Source organism: Taurulus bubalis (genome assembly GCF_910589615.1).
Source record: "Taurulus bubalis genome assembly, chromosome: 12".
NCBI classification, from domain to species: Eukaryota; Metazoa; Chordata; class Actinopteri; order Perciformes; family Cottidae; genus Taurulus; species Taurulus bubalis.
Genome location: NC_136600.1, coordinates 25,180,487 through 25,199,734, shown reverse-complemented (window position 1 = coordinate 25,199,734; position 19,248 = coordinate 25,180,487). Strand labels below are relative to the sequence as shown.

At 44.5% G+C, this 19,248-nt stretch overlaps 2 protein-coding genes across 2 annotated transcripts in view; both read right to left on the bottom strand.

Moving 5' to 3' along the window:
* The window catches only part of fbxo32 (F-box protein 32), a 7,080-nt gene extending 295 nt beyond the window's left edge, over nucleotides 1-6,785 (bottom strand). The window contains exons 1-9 of the mRNA XM_079228163.1: nucleotides 6,568-6,785; nucleotides 6,078-6,217; nucleotides 5,794-5,843; nucleotides 5,594-5,686; nucleotides 3,483-3,576; nucleotides 2,427-2,611; nucleotides 2,150-2,332; nucleotides 833-976; nucleotides 1-754 (exon numbers count right to left, since the gene is read on the bottom strand). The exon at nucleotides 1-754 is cut by the window's left edge and continues 295 nt beyond it. Of these exons, the coding sequence (XP_079084289.1) occupies nucleotides 665-754; nucleotides 833-976; nucleotides 2,150-2,332; nucleotides 2,427-2,611; nucleotides 3,483-3,576; nucleotides 5,594-5,686; nucleotides 5,794-5,843; nucleotides 6,078-6,217; nucleotides 6,568-6,701 (1,113 nt within the window). The 5' untranslated portion in view covers nucleotides 6,702-6,785 and the 3' untranslated portion in view covers nucleotides 1-664. The remainder of the gene's footprint in view (nucleotides 755-832; nucleotides 977-2,149; nucleotides 2,333-2,426; nucleotides 2,612-3,482; nucleotides 3,577-5,593; nucleotides 5,687-5,793; nucleotides 5,844-6,077; nucleotides 6,218-6,567) is intronic.
* A 4,661-nt stretch (nucleotides 6,786-11,446) lies between these two features.
* On the bottom strand, nucleotides 11,447-15,813 carry LOC306744989 (kelch-like protein 38). The gene is made up of 5 exons (XM_079227709.1): nucleotides 15,807-15,813; nucleotides 13,913-15,115; nucleotides 13,679-13,820; nucleotides 13,482-13,587; nucleotides 11,447-12,445 (listed from the first exon to the last, which is right to left on the bottom strand). Exons 2-5 carry the CDS (start codon nucleotides 15,112-15,114, stop codon nucleotides 12,153-12,155), a joined length of 1,743 nt encoding a protein of 580 aa, XP_079083835.1. The 5' UTR covers nucleotide 15,115; nucleotides 15,807-15,813; the 3' UTR covers nucleotides 11,447-12,152.
* Between the last annotated feature and the right edge of the window lie 3,435 nt (nucleotides 15,814-19,248).

The window sequence follows — 19,248 nt, the reverse complement described above, 5'->3', positions numbered from 1 at the left end:
TTTGGTGATAAGGCACAGGCCACCGCTGTGTTGCATCCATTACAATCTTCGGTAATACTGCACTCAGGTGCGCTCGCAATAGCAGCCACAGCAGAACATAAACACTCAATTAAGAATACAAAAAAAGAAAAACGTTATAAAAGTGAAAAACAGCAAAGAAGAATACAAAATAAACATTGTGATGTGCCAACATTACCATAGAATCACCACCGACGCCACTGCGTCTCCATCCCAGTGCCGAACAATACTATTGTGAACTACGGCCGCGCAACACACACACATTGCACTCCCCTCCATGTGAGCAGGCTGTGTAATTGATTAAACAAATCACAATTTAAAAAAAACAAAAAAAACAGGTTTGAATAATCTCCCTACTTCCTGTGCTTAAAAAAGAAGTTGAAAACCAAAAAATTGAATAAAAACAAGTTCCCAAATTGGGTAAAGAGAAATGCAACCCCCACATTGAACTAAGGCCGAGTGTTCCCTTCGTCTCCTCTCTACTGGGAACTCTCCCAGAGCTTCAACACAATCTCAATTGCATCGCATTCCCAGTGCCGGTCACACCTCAACTAAAATACACGGCCAGGAATTGACTGTGCAATCAACAAAATCAATGTGTACGTTTCTATGTACAGTATGTACAGCGGGTTCATCTGGATGAGGATCAGAAGTTGAAGAGGTTGATGAAGTCTTGAGGAGAGAGGGCCATGGTGCAGCCCTCTGGGTTGTTGGCTGTGCAGGGGTGGTTTGTGTCCTGGGAGGAGAGGAAACCATCAATATGAAATTCTTTACTTTTCCAAGAGCAAAGGAGGAGAGCAGCAAGGAGCCGTACCTTCCAGAAGAGGATGTGGCAGTGGGTGCAGAAGTGCAGCGTCTCGCTGTACTCCTCTCTGTGAGGGTAGCAGCGGCTCAGCTTGCAGTACATCTTCTTCCACTCCAGGTGACCTTTGTCTGACACCATCAGGCGCTTTCGGATCTAAAAGAAGAAGTGAAACGGACTTTAAGACACGACCCAAGGAGAGAAGAAATACTTTGAAATATCGTCTTTAGATGTCAGCTTTCTCCAGAGTTTATTTTGTATCCCGATTCCCTCCCAAGGATCGAGCCTCCCAGAGACACGCTCTAAAAGATTCACTGGAACGCCTTTTGAGCGTGGTGCTAGGTTACCATCAGGTCAGTGTGTGTGTGAGAGTGTGAGAGTGTCTCTGTGTGTGTGTGTGTGTGTGTGTGAGAGTGTCTCTGTGTGTGTGTGTGTGTGTGTGTGTGTGTATGTGAGAGTGTCTGTATGTGTGTGAGAACGAGAGAGAGAGTGTGTCTCTGTGTGTGTGAGAGTGTCTGTGTGTGTGTGTGTCTGTGAGTGAGTGAGAGAGAGTGTGTCTGTGTGTGTGTGTGTCTGTGAGTGAGTGAGTGAACGAGAGAGAGTGTGTCTCTGTGTGTGAGAGTGTCTGTGTGTCTGTGTGTGTGAGAACGAGAGAGAGTGTGTCTCTGTGTGTGTGAGTGTCTGTGTGCGAGTGTGTTTTTCTGTGTGTGAGAGAGATTGTGTGTGTGTGTGTGTGAGAGAACGAGAGAGAGTGTGTCTCTGTGTGTGTGTGAGAGTGTCTGTGTGAGTGAGTGAGTGAGTGAGTGTGTGTGTGTGAGAGAGAGCGAGAGTGTTTCTGTGTGTGTGAGAGAGAGTGTCTGTGTGTGTGTGAGAACGAGAGAGAGTGTGTCTCTGTGTGTGAGAGTGTCTGTGTGTGTGTGTGTCTGTGTGAGTGTCTGTGTGAACGAGAGAGAGTGTGTCTCTGCGTGTTTTTCTGTGTGTGTGAGAGTGTCTGTGTGAGTGAGTGAGAGAGAGTGTGTCTGTGTGTGAGAGTGTGTGTGTGTGTGTGTGTGTGTGTGTGTGTGTGTGTGTGTGTGTGTGTGTGTGTGTGTGTGTGAGCGAGAGTGTTTCTGTGTGTTTTTCTGTGTCTGAGAGTGTGTCTGTGTGTGTGTGTGTGTGTGTGTGTGTGTGTGTGTGTGTGTGTGTGTGCTGTGGCCTCCTGTTTTCCAGGAGCAATTTGTGTTCATCCGATTGATACGAGACCTTAGAGTGATTTTAATGGCACGCATGTCAAAAAGAAGCCGTGTTTGTGTGTGGCTCTCATCCTGTGCATGTTTAGGGACCACGTGCCTGTCTGTCCGTGAAGTGGTAGTGGCAGAGCCTCTTCCACAGCAGCCGGTCCTCAGCCAGGACCCCCAGCGAGGGGCACACCTGTCCCAGGCTGACCAGGTCCCTGCCGTCCGTCAGCCGCTGCATGATGTTCAGATGCAGGCTGGCGGGCAGTTCGGTCAGAGTCATGCCCGTCGATGTGGGCTGAGGGGAAAATAAAGAAATGCATTAAAAAAAAAAAAAAAAAAAAAAAACACGTACGTCCACAACTTTTGTGTGTTTATGATCAGACGCGTACCCGTCTGATCTGGATGCAGTCCAGCTGCTGCTGCCACTGCAGGATGCTCTCCATGCGGCGCAGCCAGGTGGCCAGGTTCCCCACCAGCACCGACTTGCCCATGTCCTGGACGAGCCCGCACAGAGAGTCGTACAGCGTCTGCAGCAGCTCCTTGATGGGGCGGACGTTCTGCTGGTCGTCCAGAACTGGAGGAGGGAACCAGAACATTTACGACTCAAATCACGGACCCAATAAATAAATAAATACAAAGTCAGGGCTTGAAAGCCTGGCTGTTAAAGAGATTAGCGGCGACCGGGCATTCAGCCAGACGGTGAATCCTTTATTGGAAGTCGTCGAAAAAGTACGTTATTAAAGCACATGCTTTGGAGGGACTGTGCTCTTCTCCTGGGACGTTTATAAAACTCGGCCAACTGGTTTCACAACAGCCTGGAGCTCTGTTTAGCCGAGGGAACATTTGGTTTACACTGCGGCCGGCCGGGCCGTCTGGTGACTGTCCTGCGTGTTTTACTGCGCCATCAAAGCTCTAAAGTCACTCCTTCACAGGTCGGCTCATTCTCTCACCCAGCGGAGCAAACACAGTGGCTTTTATGCGTTTGTCTGAGGAGGAAGCCGATGATTGGACCAATGGATTTCCATGACTTTAACCCAAATTTCCGACTTTAATCCATATTTCCATGAGCAAACATTTAGTGAAATCTGGGTGTAAACAGGAAAAAGTGAGTAAATGTAGTATTTAAACTAACAATGAGAATACAAAGCATACAGTAAACCTTAAATGACAAATAAATGAGAATAGTTTGATTAAAAAGAATAAACATTTATATAGATGCCTGTATGTATGCCTGCTTATATTTTGAGCGTCTTAATTATTATTTCAAACTCAGCGTAAATGAACGTCATGAACACATGAATACAACACATTTACATGACTTTTACTAAACTTTTGGGATTTTGTTTCTTCAAGGACTTTTCCAGGCCTGGAAATAACCATTTTAAGTCAAATTGCATGACTTTTCCAGGTTTTCCACCTGTGAGAAACTGAGCGACAGGGCTCACCTTTCTGTACCACCCGCTCCAGAATATTCATGTAGTTCTTCTGCGCCACTCCGCTGAGCGAGGGGAGCTGGGACTTGGCGATAAGCTCCAGGAGCTGGAGCGGAGAAAAGAAAAAGAGGAGAAGCACACCATCAGTTTCATCCCGTCAGCTGGTGAGCCTCAGTGCTTAACGTTTGTTACACAAAAGGGACACTTGCACTCCTCACAATAAAATAAAAAAAACAGAGCGTGGCCAACAAATTTGGAGCCGCTCCACCTGCTCATCACTCTCTCTGGAGCCGAGTGTCTTCAGGGGAGGAAGATACTGGAGCGCTGCCAGCCACATCAGCCTCTTACAAATAATGTGACGCCCGAGCCTCCCGTCATGTGAATTAGCTGAACCATTTGACAGAGTGCATCCGTGCAGGCCTGTGTGTGTGTGTGTGTGTGTGTGTGTGTGTGTGTGTGTGTGTGTGTGTGTGTGTGTGTTGTTGTCGTTGGCTAGCGGACAGGCAGCGGGCTCCAGGGTGGCGTGTCTGCGTGTCTGGCATTCAGCAGATGCTGTGACATCATGGAGAGACTCAAGTTGCTCAATTCTCCCCGGCGCTGTGACCTTTGTCCTCATATCAACGTCAACCCATTGTGTGGTGCGTTCTGGTTATTTAAAAGAGCACAGAAACGTTCCTCATTGAACACTTTCTACACTCAAAACTGGTTCATAATTACAAATGCTGTCTCCTGAGCGTCTTAATAACACCTACCTTTGAACTACATTATCCTCCCACATCCTCAACCTCCATGTTCTTTTCTTTGTGAACAACTTTAAGCTCCTTTGCTCCCTCCTGGCGCCTCTTTTTATTCATTCCAGCTCGGTTCCTAAAACCTAATCCCGTGCCCTTCTTCTTTTAGCCGCTCATCAAGTGTTCCTCTCTTTGCAGAGCAGCCGGGCAGAACGACGTTAGCCTACTTTTAGCGCCCGCTGTTCTCTGACCCGCTGGCTCACACTGTTTCATACAAGAAACACACCAACCGGATCACTTCACTGGTCGTCGGACAAACAAGTGGCTTTAAAAGGTCGCCGTCTCCTTGAAACGACCTCCACTCGTGTGCTAGGAAGAAAAGAGAGGACGCTCTGGTCTCTTTGTGGAAGAACCCGATCCGTGTAACCGAGACGGAGTTAAATGAACCCCCAAATGCCACCGGACACACGCCAGCGAGGAGCCGTGACCGAGGACGGCGCGTCCAGACTAGGGTTACACAGACGGATTGTTCTCTGGGAACCTGCGCACCAAAAAGTAAATAAAAAGGTTGATCCAAAACGGAGACGGAAACAAAGTTCAGTGTGAAGAGATTAAAAACTTGAATGACATCTCATGAATATTACAATGCCCGGCACTTTACGACGGCAGATAAAAACGACCAAAACGGTCACAAAACACGACCCCATGAAAACTCACTGTCCTGCAAGAACTGAGAACCGCTTCGTCTGCAACGCCACATTCCTTCAGAGAATTGTGGGACAGTTTAAGAGAAGAGAGACAGATAAGAGCGAATGAGGCGGCCTGATTCTGGCAGAGACATGAGTGTGTGTGTGTGTGTGAGTGTGTGTGTCTGCATCACCTGACAACCACTGGGTCTGGTTTCATAAACCTGGTCGCACCTCACTGCACAGCTGTCACAGGAGAGCTGGACCTCATGCACCCGGCTCACATGGGAGCGCATGTGGAGGAGCTGGTGCTCGTTTCAGGGGAGAAACGCAACTCCGGGACTTTATATCGATAATGCAATGACGTTATAGAACGTTGACGATGTTTTTCAGTGGACTTTGAGCATCCCCAGTGTATGCACATCAGTTATAATAGATTTAGAAAAGGTTTAAGGTCACTGAACTGGTTAGCAATGATGGATTTTGAATGAAATACGCGTTGGTTTACGTCAATATCGGCAAAATCTCACACATGTTATCTTGCGACACACACACACACACACTCCGAGCATTGATTAGAGCCCTGCACACCCTCTCAACCATACCTCCCACTGACGAAGCATTTCCTGTAAAACAACCACAGAGGAAGAGACAAACAACAACAACAAAAAGGGAACTAGAAGAAGAGGAAGAGGCGAGGACTCACTCTGACTACGTAGTTGAATCTCCTCGTCTCCTTGATGGCGCTGCAGAAGTCGAGGCGGTTGAAGGCCTCTCCCAGGGTGCAGTACCCGTGGCGCTGGGGAGACACAATCATCGGGGTGTTAAGGGCGAGCGCCAGGTGTTAAGGGCGAGCGCCAGGTGTTAAGGGCGAGCGCCAGGTGTTCTCAGCACGAGAGAACTCACCTCCTTGGTGCTTCCTTTGTGAACATAGATCCACTTTTCCCTGTGGAAATCTGTGACAAAGCAGAGTGTTTATATTAGTAGCAGCTACACACACACACACACACACACACACACAATGTGGAAAACTAATCATAAACAATAATATCAGGGATGCGTTCCCCCTCCATGAGCCTTTAATGCCTTCAGTTCCTTCTGTTAGCTTCATGATGCGGTTCACATAAAAATGAAGCACATGCTATCTTCTGCATCTTTAAAGACAACAAGTCCGAGTGCGTGGGACTCACAGGGCAGCTTGGCGTTGTTGTTCATTTGGTCCTTTTTCCTCTTCCTGGCAGCCATGTCGTAGTTGAGAGAGAGCGGCAGGTTCTCCTTGTTGAAACACTCCTCCTCCTTTTCCTCCTTCTCCTCCTCCTCCTTGCAGAAGCTGGAAAAACACAACCACACATATTTCATTAAAGGCATCATTTCCCCATTTTACACACACACACACACACCTCATCTTCAGAGTTTCATGCGCAAAGTGGACAGACGTGTGTTAATCCAGCCTTGTTGTGAGGTTATTAATAGCTCAGTGATTAGAGAAGACACTGAGGTTGAAGAGCTGGAAGAAGCAACAGGGAGGTGGAGGAAGGCCTTTTCCTTTGTTCATAACGCTGTCTAGACTTGCTTATAAATATATGTTATATAAAATATAAATTAAATAATGAGGATTCTCATTATTTAACAACGTCACTGTCGTGATGGAGAATCCTCCACACGTGTTTCTTGACCAACCTCTCCACGGAGACGTTGTTGTTGTTGTAGTTGTTGTTGTTGTTTTTCTCGTCTGCTGTTGTCTTTTTCCATCCCTCCTCGGTTTTGACCCAACTCTGACCCGGTGACCTCCAGTCCTGTCCGAGGAAAGGCATATCCTGCGTCGACGGGGTGGAGTTAAATAAGAAAAGAAGAAGAAATAAACTAGTTAATGCGTGTGTTCTCCTGGACGCGGCGGGCTCTCTACGTGTTTCTGCTCTACTGTTGTCACTGCGCAGCGCGTCTTATATCCTCAACTCAGAACCCGGAAATGCACAAGCTCCGCCCACTTTGGAAAACTTCCCTGCAACACGTGGCTTTGTTTATCAACTCCAAGCGTTGCAAAAGCTCTGCGTGTGTCACGGTCACGTGGAGGCAGAGGACACCGAGGTTCACTGTGGAGGATTTAACCCGATGAGTGCCAGAGGAGAGCAGCAACACACGATGCACTTTTATGCAACGGCTTCACTCACATTTTACTTAAAATATATTAAAAAATGGTGTATATAAAATATGTGTTTATCAAATGTGCTTTAAATTAAAAAATCAATGCTAATTTAGAGCATACATTTTGAAATATGCAAAAAAATATTTGAAATTAAGGTTCAAAGAAGTACATTTGAGTAATTGCACAGAACTTTCACTTAAAGTATATTTTTTTAAATATTTTTTTTTAACGTGTGTTAAAAGTGTAATTGAAAAAGTAGGTGAAAGCGTACTTTTTATATATTTGCAGAAAGTACACTTCTTTGATAGTATATTTTAAATATAATATTGAAAATGTAAGTATATTTTAACTATAGAAAAGTCTATATTTTTTGCCTGGAAACACTTAACTGGTGTCAAGATACTGGGACATTTAATTTGAGTATTTACAATTTCTGCTACTTTATGATTTAGGCAGAAATAATATATTTGTTGACTTCCCTGCATTTATGTTAGTGTTTCTCTCTGTAGATGTTTTCTGTGTCTTTGTGGTGGTTTTGCGTCTCTTTGTCGTCTCCCCAACAGTCACGTCATAAAGAAAGCAAAAGAAGAATATGATTGTAATAGTAAATGCCCGACATACCTGCACAGGTGTCTTGAGTTACAGTGTGTGGCTAATTAGACATGCTCAGGGTTGAGCTATGTAAATGCTCATTAGAGGGATAAAGTACTAACAAGAGAACGCCAGAATCCCAAAACATTTTTAATTTTCATATTTTTCATCCGACACAAGGATCTGAACACTTCTTTCACCACAGCAGTGATGGGATTCATTAATGAGCAATGCTATGCACACATATACACTCATATCAAGTATACGTCATATATAAAAGTGATCATTTTAATTCTGACTTAGCTACAGACCGCATGCAGGAACCCACAAGTTGAAAACCTTTTGGATTCTAACCAGTTGCATGACAGTTTTAATGGACAATGTGCCGGTGTTGATTCAAGTAACAACTGTTCAGGAAGTGTATGAATACACAGCTTTATGTCAATGTAAATATAAAGGCTGGAAAGTCTCCTAAATGTTATTCACTCCTAGAATTATAAATACATCAAGTTGTCCTTTGGGTCCCTCCAGAGTATTAACCTACATTGTGGGTTGTGTGTGTGTTTGTTCACCTTTGTATTTCAGTTATCCCCCAAAAAGTACCAACTGATCTGTGAAGGCTGATGGAATGTGTTGTATTTTGGGCGGTGCCATCAAAGGTGATGTGTAACTAAGCGCGTCAACGCTGATCGGCTTAATTGATTAAGCACGTGACGTGTGAACACGCTCATCTCGTCCAATCCTTGTGTGTGTGTGTGTGTGTGTGTGTGTGTGTGTGTCATGACCCGGCTTGCTGACTGATGTGTTGTTTTTTTGTGTGCACTGATGCGCTCTGACATTAACCCATTTTTAAAGAAGAGCTCTGTTGATCCCTTTCCTTCTCTTCTTCTATTTAATCAGTCACCTTTTTGTAACTTTACATTTCATTTAGCTGACACTTTTATCCAAAGAGACTTACAATAAGTGCATTCAACCATGAGTACAAACTCAGAACACTCAGAAGTACAATTTCTTCAAGAAAGATAAACTATAAAATGCCATTTAAGTGCGACTAAAGTGGTACTTTTTTTATTCAAGCTATAGTCGGGAAAAGATGTGTTTTTAGTTCGCGGCGGAAGATGTAGAGACTTTCAGCGAACATTCGTAACTTGTGACGTCACAAAGAAAGTGGTTCTCCCCTTAAACAACATTACATTTCATTATCAGTTTGATTTAATTTAATTAATTCAAACATTCTTGCCCCCGTGTTGCTGAAGCTTTTGGAGAACAGGTGCGTCTGTGGCTTCATGTCCCAGATTTCAATGTAACACCCCTGATGTATGCAAAAGGTCAAAGCTCCGCATGTTCAAATCTGTCAACAAGACGTCACATGAGAATATTGCAAAGCACATCGGGCAGATGTGCTCTGACTAGATGTAGTGATCACGACTTCCCACTGTAAGTGTGTAACCATACGGAGACGCAGGGTTGGGGGTGAAAAGTGGAACTTAAAGACACAAAAAAGAAAAGCTATCACTGTGTGAAGTGCATGGGGTATACAGTGAAGTGTATGGCGGTCAGTCACTGAAGTCTAATTAGGTCTATTTGGGGAGTCGACCACAGGATGACATGGAAAGTCCCTGCAGGTGTTCGGTCTGACTAACTGGGAAGGAAGCTGTGGCCCAGTTCAGTCTATTCATGAGTCACAGCCCATGTTAAATCAGGTGCTTTTGCTGTTAGTGATCTGGCTCTAGTGTGTCAATCCAGACTAAAATATCATATTCATGATCCTCAGAGGATGAACCCACTGACATGCGTGATCCCCTGACTTCATACCTAGAGCATCGAGCAAGCCAAACGTTTTCCTATGTCAATTAAAATATCTCAACGTCTCAATTGTGTGTAGATATTCATGCTCCCAAGACGTTGTACCTTGTGGTGACACCCTGTTTATGTCAATAGTTTTGAGGCATCGAACTTGAATGATTTGAAAGGCTAGTCGTGAAATCTCTCTCTCTCCTGTTTCCTGTTTTTGTTGTGATGTTGTAACCGGGCGGGCAGCTGTCCATGCAGCTGTCCATGCCCGACCCGCCAAAAACCTTCATCCCAAACACACACTCTCTCGCATATACACACGCACACACACACACACACACACACACACACACACACACCTGTTGCTGCTCCTCCTGGATGCGTTTCATCACTGGCTCAGGTTCTCCGTTGTGAAACCCTGCTGATTAGTTTCTCTCCGTCTCTCACATCTGCCAGCCTGCGTGGCAACCGGCAGGACCACATGCTTCTCGTGGCGTAACATTTTGACCTCTTGTTTGTCTCTCGAAATAACTCCCAAAGAACTCCTATAGTTTTTCCAGTCCCCCCACCTTGACCCCTCCACTGTCCCCCGGCCTCTATCTGCTGCAGTGAGCGACTGAAACACCTGACCCAGCGATGTCTGCTTTCAGAGGCCTGTGAACCAACTGCAACTGTAAATCATAGCTTGTTTTATGAAACAATAAAAATGTATTGAACATCATAAGTAATATACAAGTGAAATATATGGTTTGGTACATGAGAAAATTCCAAAGTCACAGATGTAAATGTGCCCCAATGCAAATTTTGAAGTTCTCGTCTGAATTTTCTTTGTTCTAAACCCTCTCCAACTTTGTTCTGCTTCACTTTATCAAAGTCAACCTTTGCAGAGAGAATGTTCACATATTGAACTATGATTTGGGTTAAAGAATGTTCACATATTGTGTTATGATTTGGGTTAGAGAATGTTCACATATTGAGTTATGATTTGGGTTAGAGAATGTTCACATATTGAGCTATGATTTGGGTTAGAGAATGTTCACATATTGAGCTATGATTTGGGTTAGAGAATGTTCACATATTGAGCTATGATTTGGGTTAGAGAATGTTCACATATTGAGCTATGATTTGGGTTAGAGTTGGACCTTACAGCTGCATCATTTCAAAGAAACAATCATCCTGAAAGTGATTTTTTTATAGGCGGACCTGAAACCTTTTCATTTTTTTCTGTGTCATCTTCATTTCCTCTTAACCAGTAACATATAGACTGATATTTACACATCTGAACAACATCTCACATGTGTACCTTTTATTATAACACCAACATTTTTCAAATAGCCCTAGTGGTTGCAGAGATACACTCTTTCTAGTTTGGGGATGACATTTTCGAGGAAAGGGCCTAAAAATAGGTTGGTTTTACCTCCTCCTGGTCACAGTATGTTTTCTCCACACAAAACAGCTGACATTGGCCTCTGAAAGATAGCAATGTAATCACTTTAGCTGTAGCTGATCCTTAATTCACTCGAAATCTGAATTACCTGCAATATTAAATGTATGTATTAAATGTGATCCCATGAACAGGAAATCATTAGAGATTCATGCTAAACAGGCAACACAATTAGACTTTGATGTCTCCTATTTTCATGCTCATCAGCATGTGTCAACATTGTGATTCACGTTACTCAGCTGTGACCTCGTGGGCCACCGGGGGCTTTTACTTCACCTGCAACAGGTGGAGGAAAAGCCATTTCGCAATCTTCTTCCATTCTGGATCATATTTAAAACTTTGCAATGTGAGACGTTTTCTATGTATTTTATCTTGTGTGGATGACAGGAACCTGCCTGGACATGTAACAGTCCTCTGGGGACATGACTGTGGGCGGGGCCAAACGGTCACGTGATGACGGGAGGCTGTGGGCGGGGCCAAACAGTCACATGATGACGCTGTCCAGATTGCACTGGCTGTCAACGGACTAAGCGCTGTGAAGACATACTGCACTGAGAGATAGAGAGAGGCCACGTGTATTGATTAAATTTTTATTGTGAAAAATCAATAATTAGTACTAGAAAGAGCAGTACAAAAACATTTTCAAAAAACATCTTAAAAAAAAGGTATCTTACTAAATAAATACAGAAATTGAGGCTATTCTCTTTGCCACTGATTCATGTAACAAGGTCAGTAGTTATTATTTTAGTAAACAGTATATATATTATGTTGGAGAACCATTTTGTGCATTATATTATTCTAGGGTAATTACTATAAATAATCTAAAAACATTAGCAAAAGAATCTAAAGTTATACTTTGAACACATTCCTATGCTTTTTTATTCTGATCTCACCGCTGCATGCAATATTTGGTGACGATGTTATCACAATATTTTCATCACCATTTTGCAGTGCAAAGCAACACGTAATCCGGACTTTCACCCGACGCACAGCCCCAGGATTTAACCGTGACAAGTGAAATCTCGTGATTTAGAGCGGGCTGAAAATAGCACGAAATAGCTCTGTGAAGTGAAGACGGGTTGGGAGAGGGATGTGGAGCACAATAGCTTTCATAGGTTCAAAAAGAAACATAGAAAAAACATAGAACATAGAAAAAGTACATTTCCATGTATAGACTCTGGCATTTTACATGAGTCCATCACTTTTGGAATAACAACTCTCGCCTCCATTTACACTTTTTGATCGACAGTTATAAATAAGCAGCTTTAAAATCCAATATGGCGTCGGAGCTCAGCCGTGATTTTGCCCATGTGTTGACACATACGTCAGAGTCAGCGAGCCGTGGTCAAACAGTTTGTTCGGCAGAGTCCCCTTCGACGTCCACGTGTCCGTCTTGGGGTCGTAGCACTCGAAGCTGTCCGAGTCCTCGATGACGTCGTGGCCGTTGACGTGGCGTCCGCCCGTGACGTAGACTTTGCCGTCGAGGACGGCGGCCGAGTGGTGCATCCTCCTCTCCTTCAGGTTGGCGCACTTGATGAAGCGGTTGGCCTTGGTGTCGTATGCGATCATCCTCCTGGTGTATCCTGGGAGAAGGGAGACACTCTGATGAATGTCCTGAGGCTTTCTGATAAATAAATCAATACGGAACTACAGCAGATTTCTCAAATGTTGAATGGTTTGCATACTAAATACAGAATATTTCCTCAACCACAAGGGCTATTTGAATAATTGAAAAAGCAGAATATATACAGAAAACCCTTGTGAACATAGATAATAAGTTCATATATGTGTTAGTGGTATATTAGTCTATGATAGTACACAGAAAAGGAAGTTTAAAAAAACAAAAAACTAAGTATTTTTTTCTAACTATATTAATGAATGCTGATTGAATGAATAATTTAATATATAACACAGCTATATAGCTTAGGAGTATATGTACGAAGTTTGGCTTTGATTGAGTGAAGTTAAGTACCGTAAAAGTTGGGTTACAAGCCACTCCTACCTCCGGTCAGTGTCCCGCTATAGCAAGCTAGGAGCAGCGCAAGCTAGGAGCAGCGCTGCTGCTAGCTCCCCGCTGCTGCTGCTACTGCCCGCGTCCCCTTTGCCCAAGTCAGGTGTCAAGCCGGGGCTGGTTCCGCTACCCTCAGTGGTTGTCGGGGAGCTAGCGGGGAGCTAACGGAAGTTAGCGGAGAGCTAGTGGAAGTTAGCGCGGAACTAGCAAGAGCGCCAGCTGGCTACAGCGGGGAGCAAAAGGGGACACTGACCGAAGCTAGTAGTGGCGTGTAACCTGACTTTTACGGTATTTTTAATAATTATTTTAGTTCAGGATTTTCGAGCGATCGGGTCAACTCGACCAACACTAAATATTCCCACACCCTCCCTGGTCCCTGAATGGTCCTCGCTCCACTCTAGGCCTAGATTAATCCTATTTCAGCCATAAGTAAGTCCATTATTGACTTTTTTGCTGGACATAAATGCCAATGTTGTGCGTATCTGGTAGTGCTTGGGAGATCGATGAAGAGGTTCGCCGAAGGGCTGAGCCTCCATTTTTGGGGGCTGTGGGTTCAGACGGATACAAAAAACATTGTTTCGTCCGCCCTTATCCCCGCTGTTGTCTACCTCCAATGATGTAGACTCTGTCATCCACGACGGCAGCAGGAGCAGACACATTCTTCACCGTTCGGTTCTCCATTCGAGACCACATGTTCCTGGCAATGTGATACACCTACCGAAGAGGAGATAGATTGAGTGAATGAATGAGCGTGAATGGACAGACGAATGGAGCAGTAAGTTATGTAGTGATTGAAGAGCGTTACCTGTATGATTCTGACTGGGTTCTGCATGACATCCTCTCCTCCAAACACATAGATCCTCTGGTTAGTAGCCGCCACTGCAGGGTGCAGCACAGCCTCAGGCATGGGCGCCATAGCCTCCCATTGGTTGAACATACTGTTGTACCTGATGGCATTATTGAGAGATGTGTTTTGTATGCGTTGCATGCTTTTACCGAAAGAGGCTTTGGTTTAATTGATCATTTTGTTCCAACCCACCTCTCCGCGCTGTCCGTCAGGCGTCTGTCGGACCCAAAGCCACCGAGGACAAAGATGAAGTGGAGGTAGGAGACACTTTGGTGGGCAAAGCGGGGCGTCAACATGGGCTCTGCCGTCCGCCACTGGTTGGTCTTGAGGGAGAGCGTGTAGACGGCCGTGCTGACTTGGTAGTTCTTCGCGGTTGTGGCCAAGCCTCCGATGACGTACAGGACGCTGTGAAGGGCGACGTAGGAGGCTTTGTACAGGCGGACGGGCAGCTTGGCGAGCCGCTGCCACGTCTCGCTGCTCTCATCGAAGAGGAGGGCCTCCCTCGAGGTCTGCTCGTTGTTCTTCCTCCCTCCCACCACCACCAGCACGTCGTGGCAGGAGTAGCGCCTTGGTGCCACAAAGAGAGGCTCAAAGTCGACCGCCGTGTCACCGGAAAACATCAGCCGTCTGACAGATTCTATGAGCTCGGCACAGAGGGTCGAGGACTGGATCAGAGGGTCGTTGGCTATGAATTGAAAGAGGTACGTGGGATGGATGTAGCGGAGGCGAACTTTCTTGAAAAGGTCACTGATTGCACCTCGCCTGGATAAAGGGTCGTGGTGGATCCAAGCCACCAGCGTCTCAAAGACCTGCTCCTCCTCCGCGTAAAGGCCGTCATCCTCCAGGTATCCCATGAGCTCTGGTAAGGAGAGCTCGCACAGATCCTCGGACGCCGAAACATCGGAGAAGCTCTTCATGGCCATCTCCTTTGCTTTGTCCCTTAAACTCTCACAATTCAGGATCTCCGAGAGCCGAGTCATGCTCAAACAGTTGTCGGGGCTCAGTTGCTCCTGAAGGAAGCTCGAGCAGGCCTCGAAAAGGCGGCCATATTGCAACATGGACGCCGCCTGCATCAGAGGCAGCACGATATCCATGCTGATACTGGCGAGTCCCGTGTAAACATAGTCAACGATGCTGCTCAGAATGGGCGGCGCGATGCCCTTTAAGTCGATCTTAGTCTGCTGCGTCTCTATGAAGTTGTTGCAGAACATGGCTCTGAAGTAAGGGCTGCTGGAGACCAGGACGTTGCGATGGCACGGCATCTCCGTGCCGTCCGAACACAGCGACACGTCGGTCAGGACGCTCTCCAGCCTCAGTCTGTTGAGCTGCAGGAGCAGGTTGGACGACTGCTCCTCGTCTTTGTAGTGGAGGATCTGGACCGCCGGTCGGTCCATGCTGAGGAGAGACCACGTTGGTTATTGTCAAATCAATTGGTTTTCAGGTTGGTCTTTAAAGTCGCTCACTGAGTAGCCATTGAAGGGCTTGCAGTCAAATAGGGATTAACAGCTATTGCATGAGTGAATAGTTGCTTTACTTTAATGTGAGGTACACTTTACCAAAACTGGATTATATTTTAGTTTAGTGCAGCAGTAGAGGGATTTTGAGACATCTCAATCCACAGAATTGACAAAGTACACATAACTGGAATTAGATTCAATACAGTCCTGTGTTATGTGTCCACAATTTAGCCCACACATATTCTCGGTAAACTGTCACCAAAACCTTAAATTTCTACTTTACAGATAGTTCAACTCAAGTTTGTTATGTGATCATTGCCTTTTCAGTGCTGCTGCACCAGGCCTACAGAACGCCTGTCTGAATATTACGGAGACCAGTTGTCCAAGTAGATTACCAAACACCTGCACAACGGTTCATTGTCATGGAAAAAGTGGTGCACGTGACTGCAGCTCTTCCAATCCATTGCATGCATTACACATCGGTGCAAAATAACACAAACAAATGGACGAGTCTGATTCAAAAGCATACAGAATGTCAATTTTCTGTATGTATATTTACATTGAATGTATCAAAAGCCACAGCAACAACATACATGAGACAACAAACCTGAGAGGAATACGTCTCTCACCTGTTCCTCTTCTCTCTCTCTCTGTTTATGTCGTACGGTGGTCCCACTTTTCGAAAGCCAGATCTCAAGAGAAGATGTGATGCGTTGACATTTCCCTGCTCTTTCTTCCTCTGGGCTGCTGTGTGACTGCGATGCAAAGGGGGCCGTCTCTTTGTAGGATCGTGCTGCGTACTGTTTGTTTGTTATGCTCTCTTTCCACGAGGCCTCTGTGTTCATTCCTCCTCCTAAAAATAGATGGCATCTCTGGCTGCAGACTCACATGTGACTCGTCAGAGCCGTTTCTCAGAGTCTGCCTGTCTCCCCGCCGATTGTTTTTCTTTCCTTTCAATTTATCTTCGACTTCTCTTTCCCTCTTCCTCTCATATACCATCACTTCAGTTGAACTCTGCTTTCTCCTCTATAACCTCCACTCCTATTGGCTTCATCATCTCCATCTCTGTCTGCCAGATGGAAAAACAGCACTGATACTCAAACACACGCTTTGTTGGCTGGTTGAAAACACAGAGATACAACAACAGGATTAGGTTTCTGGAGAAGCAACTCAGAAACAGAGCTACAAGCACACTAAAACATTCTGGCCTCGACTATTGGCATCACAACAAAGTCCCCAGACGCAAGTTACTCAGATATACCAGGAGGCCTGGGTTAATAGAAAAGCATGTGTTGTACTCTGGCTACTGAATGTGCTTGGCTCCACTTGGCATTTTCAGTCGTCACAGATAGACGTGACGTGTTTTTTTTCTCTTGTACTCTGGCTTGTTTACAAAGCAGACATAAATCAGAAATAAATAGCTGCTTGAGCTTCAACGACCACTGATGCAGTTCAGTGGATTGCGCAACAAAAACAGAGCAGCCTTCTATGTGGACACTTTGTTGTTTGTGGGCTACACACCAGCAAGTACATGCAACTACACTCTGAAACTGTCAAATGACATGTGCAAAGAGCACACATTTGACATATATATATATATATATATATGTATATATATATATATATATATATATATATATATGTATATATATATATATATATGTATATATATATATATATATCCAGGCAGACGGAAAACATACGCGTGATATGGAAAACTGACTTCACAATAGTCTCACATGTGACACATGACACCAGGGATGTAGCGAGCAGTCCAAACTAAACAGCGCCATCTAGTGTTTGAGTCTACAAAATGACCGTTTGGTAATTGTGAAAAAATGCTTCCTTTTCCAATTAACTCTGGCATTTTAAACCTCTTAGAGTGTCGTCACGGGTTTGTGTCAAAGTGCAATACACAATAAACAGCTCAGCTAAATTGTAAGGCAATTCGTTTTTTTTGATCACGCAACAAAATGTCAAAAATGTATATTTGCCCTTCCGGCGTGATATTGACCTTAAAGCTATCTCATCGATCGGCGGAGTCAAGGGCCGACAGCGATGCCATTTCATACCTCGCACGCTCACATTCAAAAGCTGTGATTGCATTCTTTAAAGCTAAGCACATTGTCCACTATCTCCGTTCCTTCACCTTGGCAGAAAGGACTCATTACCGTCTGCCTTCAGGCAACAACTTATTAAAAGTTAACGCCGTGGCACACGGTGTGCAGCAGAGCATTTTCATGCAGCGGCACGACTGCGGCCCACACACACTCACAGCCGGTGCTGTGTCTTCATATCACCGAATGATTATCTGCTCATAAGCACATGGTCTAATAGAGCACCCGGGGGTGTAGATCTGGCTGATTAGTGCATACGTGTGTTCGTGTGTGAAGGGCAGACAGCTCTCCTCGGTCAAACACAACTAGATTATTTCGACAGCGAGAGCTGCTTCTCGTCTGCACTCGACTTCATGTGATTGCGTTCGCTCGGCACTCGGGCTGCAGGTTTGTTTTGCATATGGAGCAATGTTTTTACCACTTCAATTTGAGTAGTATTGAAATCGTTTGAAACGTTCCGCGATACACGAGCTGAAGTAAGCAGAGGCTTTAAAATGGGATAAAGGGCCCAGGTAATGATTCCCTTTCATCTGTGTTTGCTCAATGAAGGCCTTTCTGTTTATTAAATCAACACGGCAGTGCTATATTCCACAGCCCAGAAGGGAAGAGTTAGAAGAATTCCAATAAGGTTTCATGCAGACTATCATGTTTTTCTTTAGATTATGGCGCTCGCCAGCACTTAATCCTGCAGCACACGGAAAGACAACTGTGTGACTCAGTGTGGAGGCTGTGAGTTCCTTCCAGATTGAATCTCTCTCTTGTTGTTGGATGATAAATCTGAGGCTGGGTCTGAAGTGTAGTAGTTTGTCACCTTGTCATATCGGTTGAGATAGCCTGCCTCGGCCCCGCGGCTTCCATTCCCCGCTTGGCTAAGCAGGATGAGCCTTACAGCCCAAACAAGTCCAAGAAGACTCGGGACTTTTTCATGAAAAACAATTGTTATGGAGGATTCCAACAATGAATTGCTATCTGAGACACACAAGGTCAGGATAGAGCTTCAGAGAGACATGCAACATGCATTAGGTCAGGTTCTAGACGTTAAGGATTCAAGATTCTAGATATCTTTATTGTCATATGCACAGATAACAGACAGTTAGAATTAAGAATACAAGAAAAAACATTGCTATAAAGCTAAAAGTATAAAAAAATATATAAAATAAGGCACAAAAATATGACATATTTAGGTATTGCGTTTTGTCGTCCTCTTGATGTTTTGTCTGTGTATTATCTTTTAATTTTTACAATAAAAAAAGAATAAAAAAAAAGAATGTCATAATAAAATAAGGCAGAGAGTTTATTCCCCACCAGGAAAGTGGGTTTAAAGAGCGTTTATGTCGGAAACAACACAGGAAGATGGGCAACAAGCGCACATATGTTTCTGCTATGATGAAGACAATCTGAAGGATTATAACTTTAAGGTTAAATAACCATATTTTCCAGTACAGTTACATTTTCTCTGTTTTAATATGTGTTTATTTGATGTGTGGGCGGCGGTGACGGGGAGTCACATCTCTTCAAGAAAACTATCATGTCAGGATGCAACTGTCATGTGTTGTGTGATTTAACAAAAACAAAAAACTGATGCAGATGAGAAATGTAATCACATGTGAAGTGTCTTGCTGATTCAGACCAACACTGCTGTATCCACTAGGTGTCAGGCCAACGTTATGCAAATTCTGAGGAGTGAAAAGTTGTCCCCTGTGACTCCTCAGGAGGAAGCTATCAAGGCTAAACTCACAGACACAACAGAGGCGTTCTATATTGTATTATTTTAGCTATATTTAAGCCAGCGAGACAGAACATCGTCTAAAAATACACAGACAGAAAATTAAACTTTTATTCAATCCATCTATTGTTTTGTTTAACGCCACAAACATTGCACTTGTGGTGTGAAATAAAACAAAAAAAGGCCCTTTACTCAGACACAGAATAGCCAAAGCAATTGAAGCGGACA

What these genes read in the sequence shown, in the direction of transcription:
- LOC306744989 (XM_079227709.1), bottom strand. Translation starts at nt 15,114, where the DNA reads ATGGACCGACCGGCGGTCCAGATCCTCCACTACAAAGACGAGGAGCAG. An exon ending in CTGACGGACAGCGCGGAGAG is followed by an intron (nt 13,821 to 13,912) that starts GTGGGTTGGAAC and finishes TAATGCCATCAG; the next exon opens with GTACAACAGTATGTTCAACC. An exon ending in ACCCAGTCAGAATCATACAG is followed by an intron (nt 13,588 to 13,678) that starts GTAACGCTCTTC and finishes CCTCTTCGGTAG; the next exon opens with GTGTATCACATTGCCAGGAA.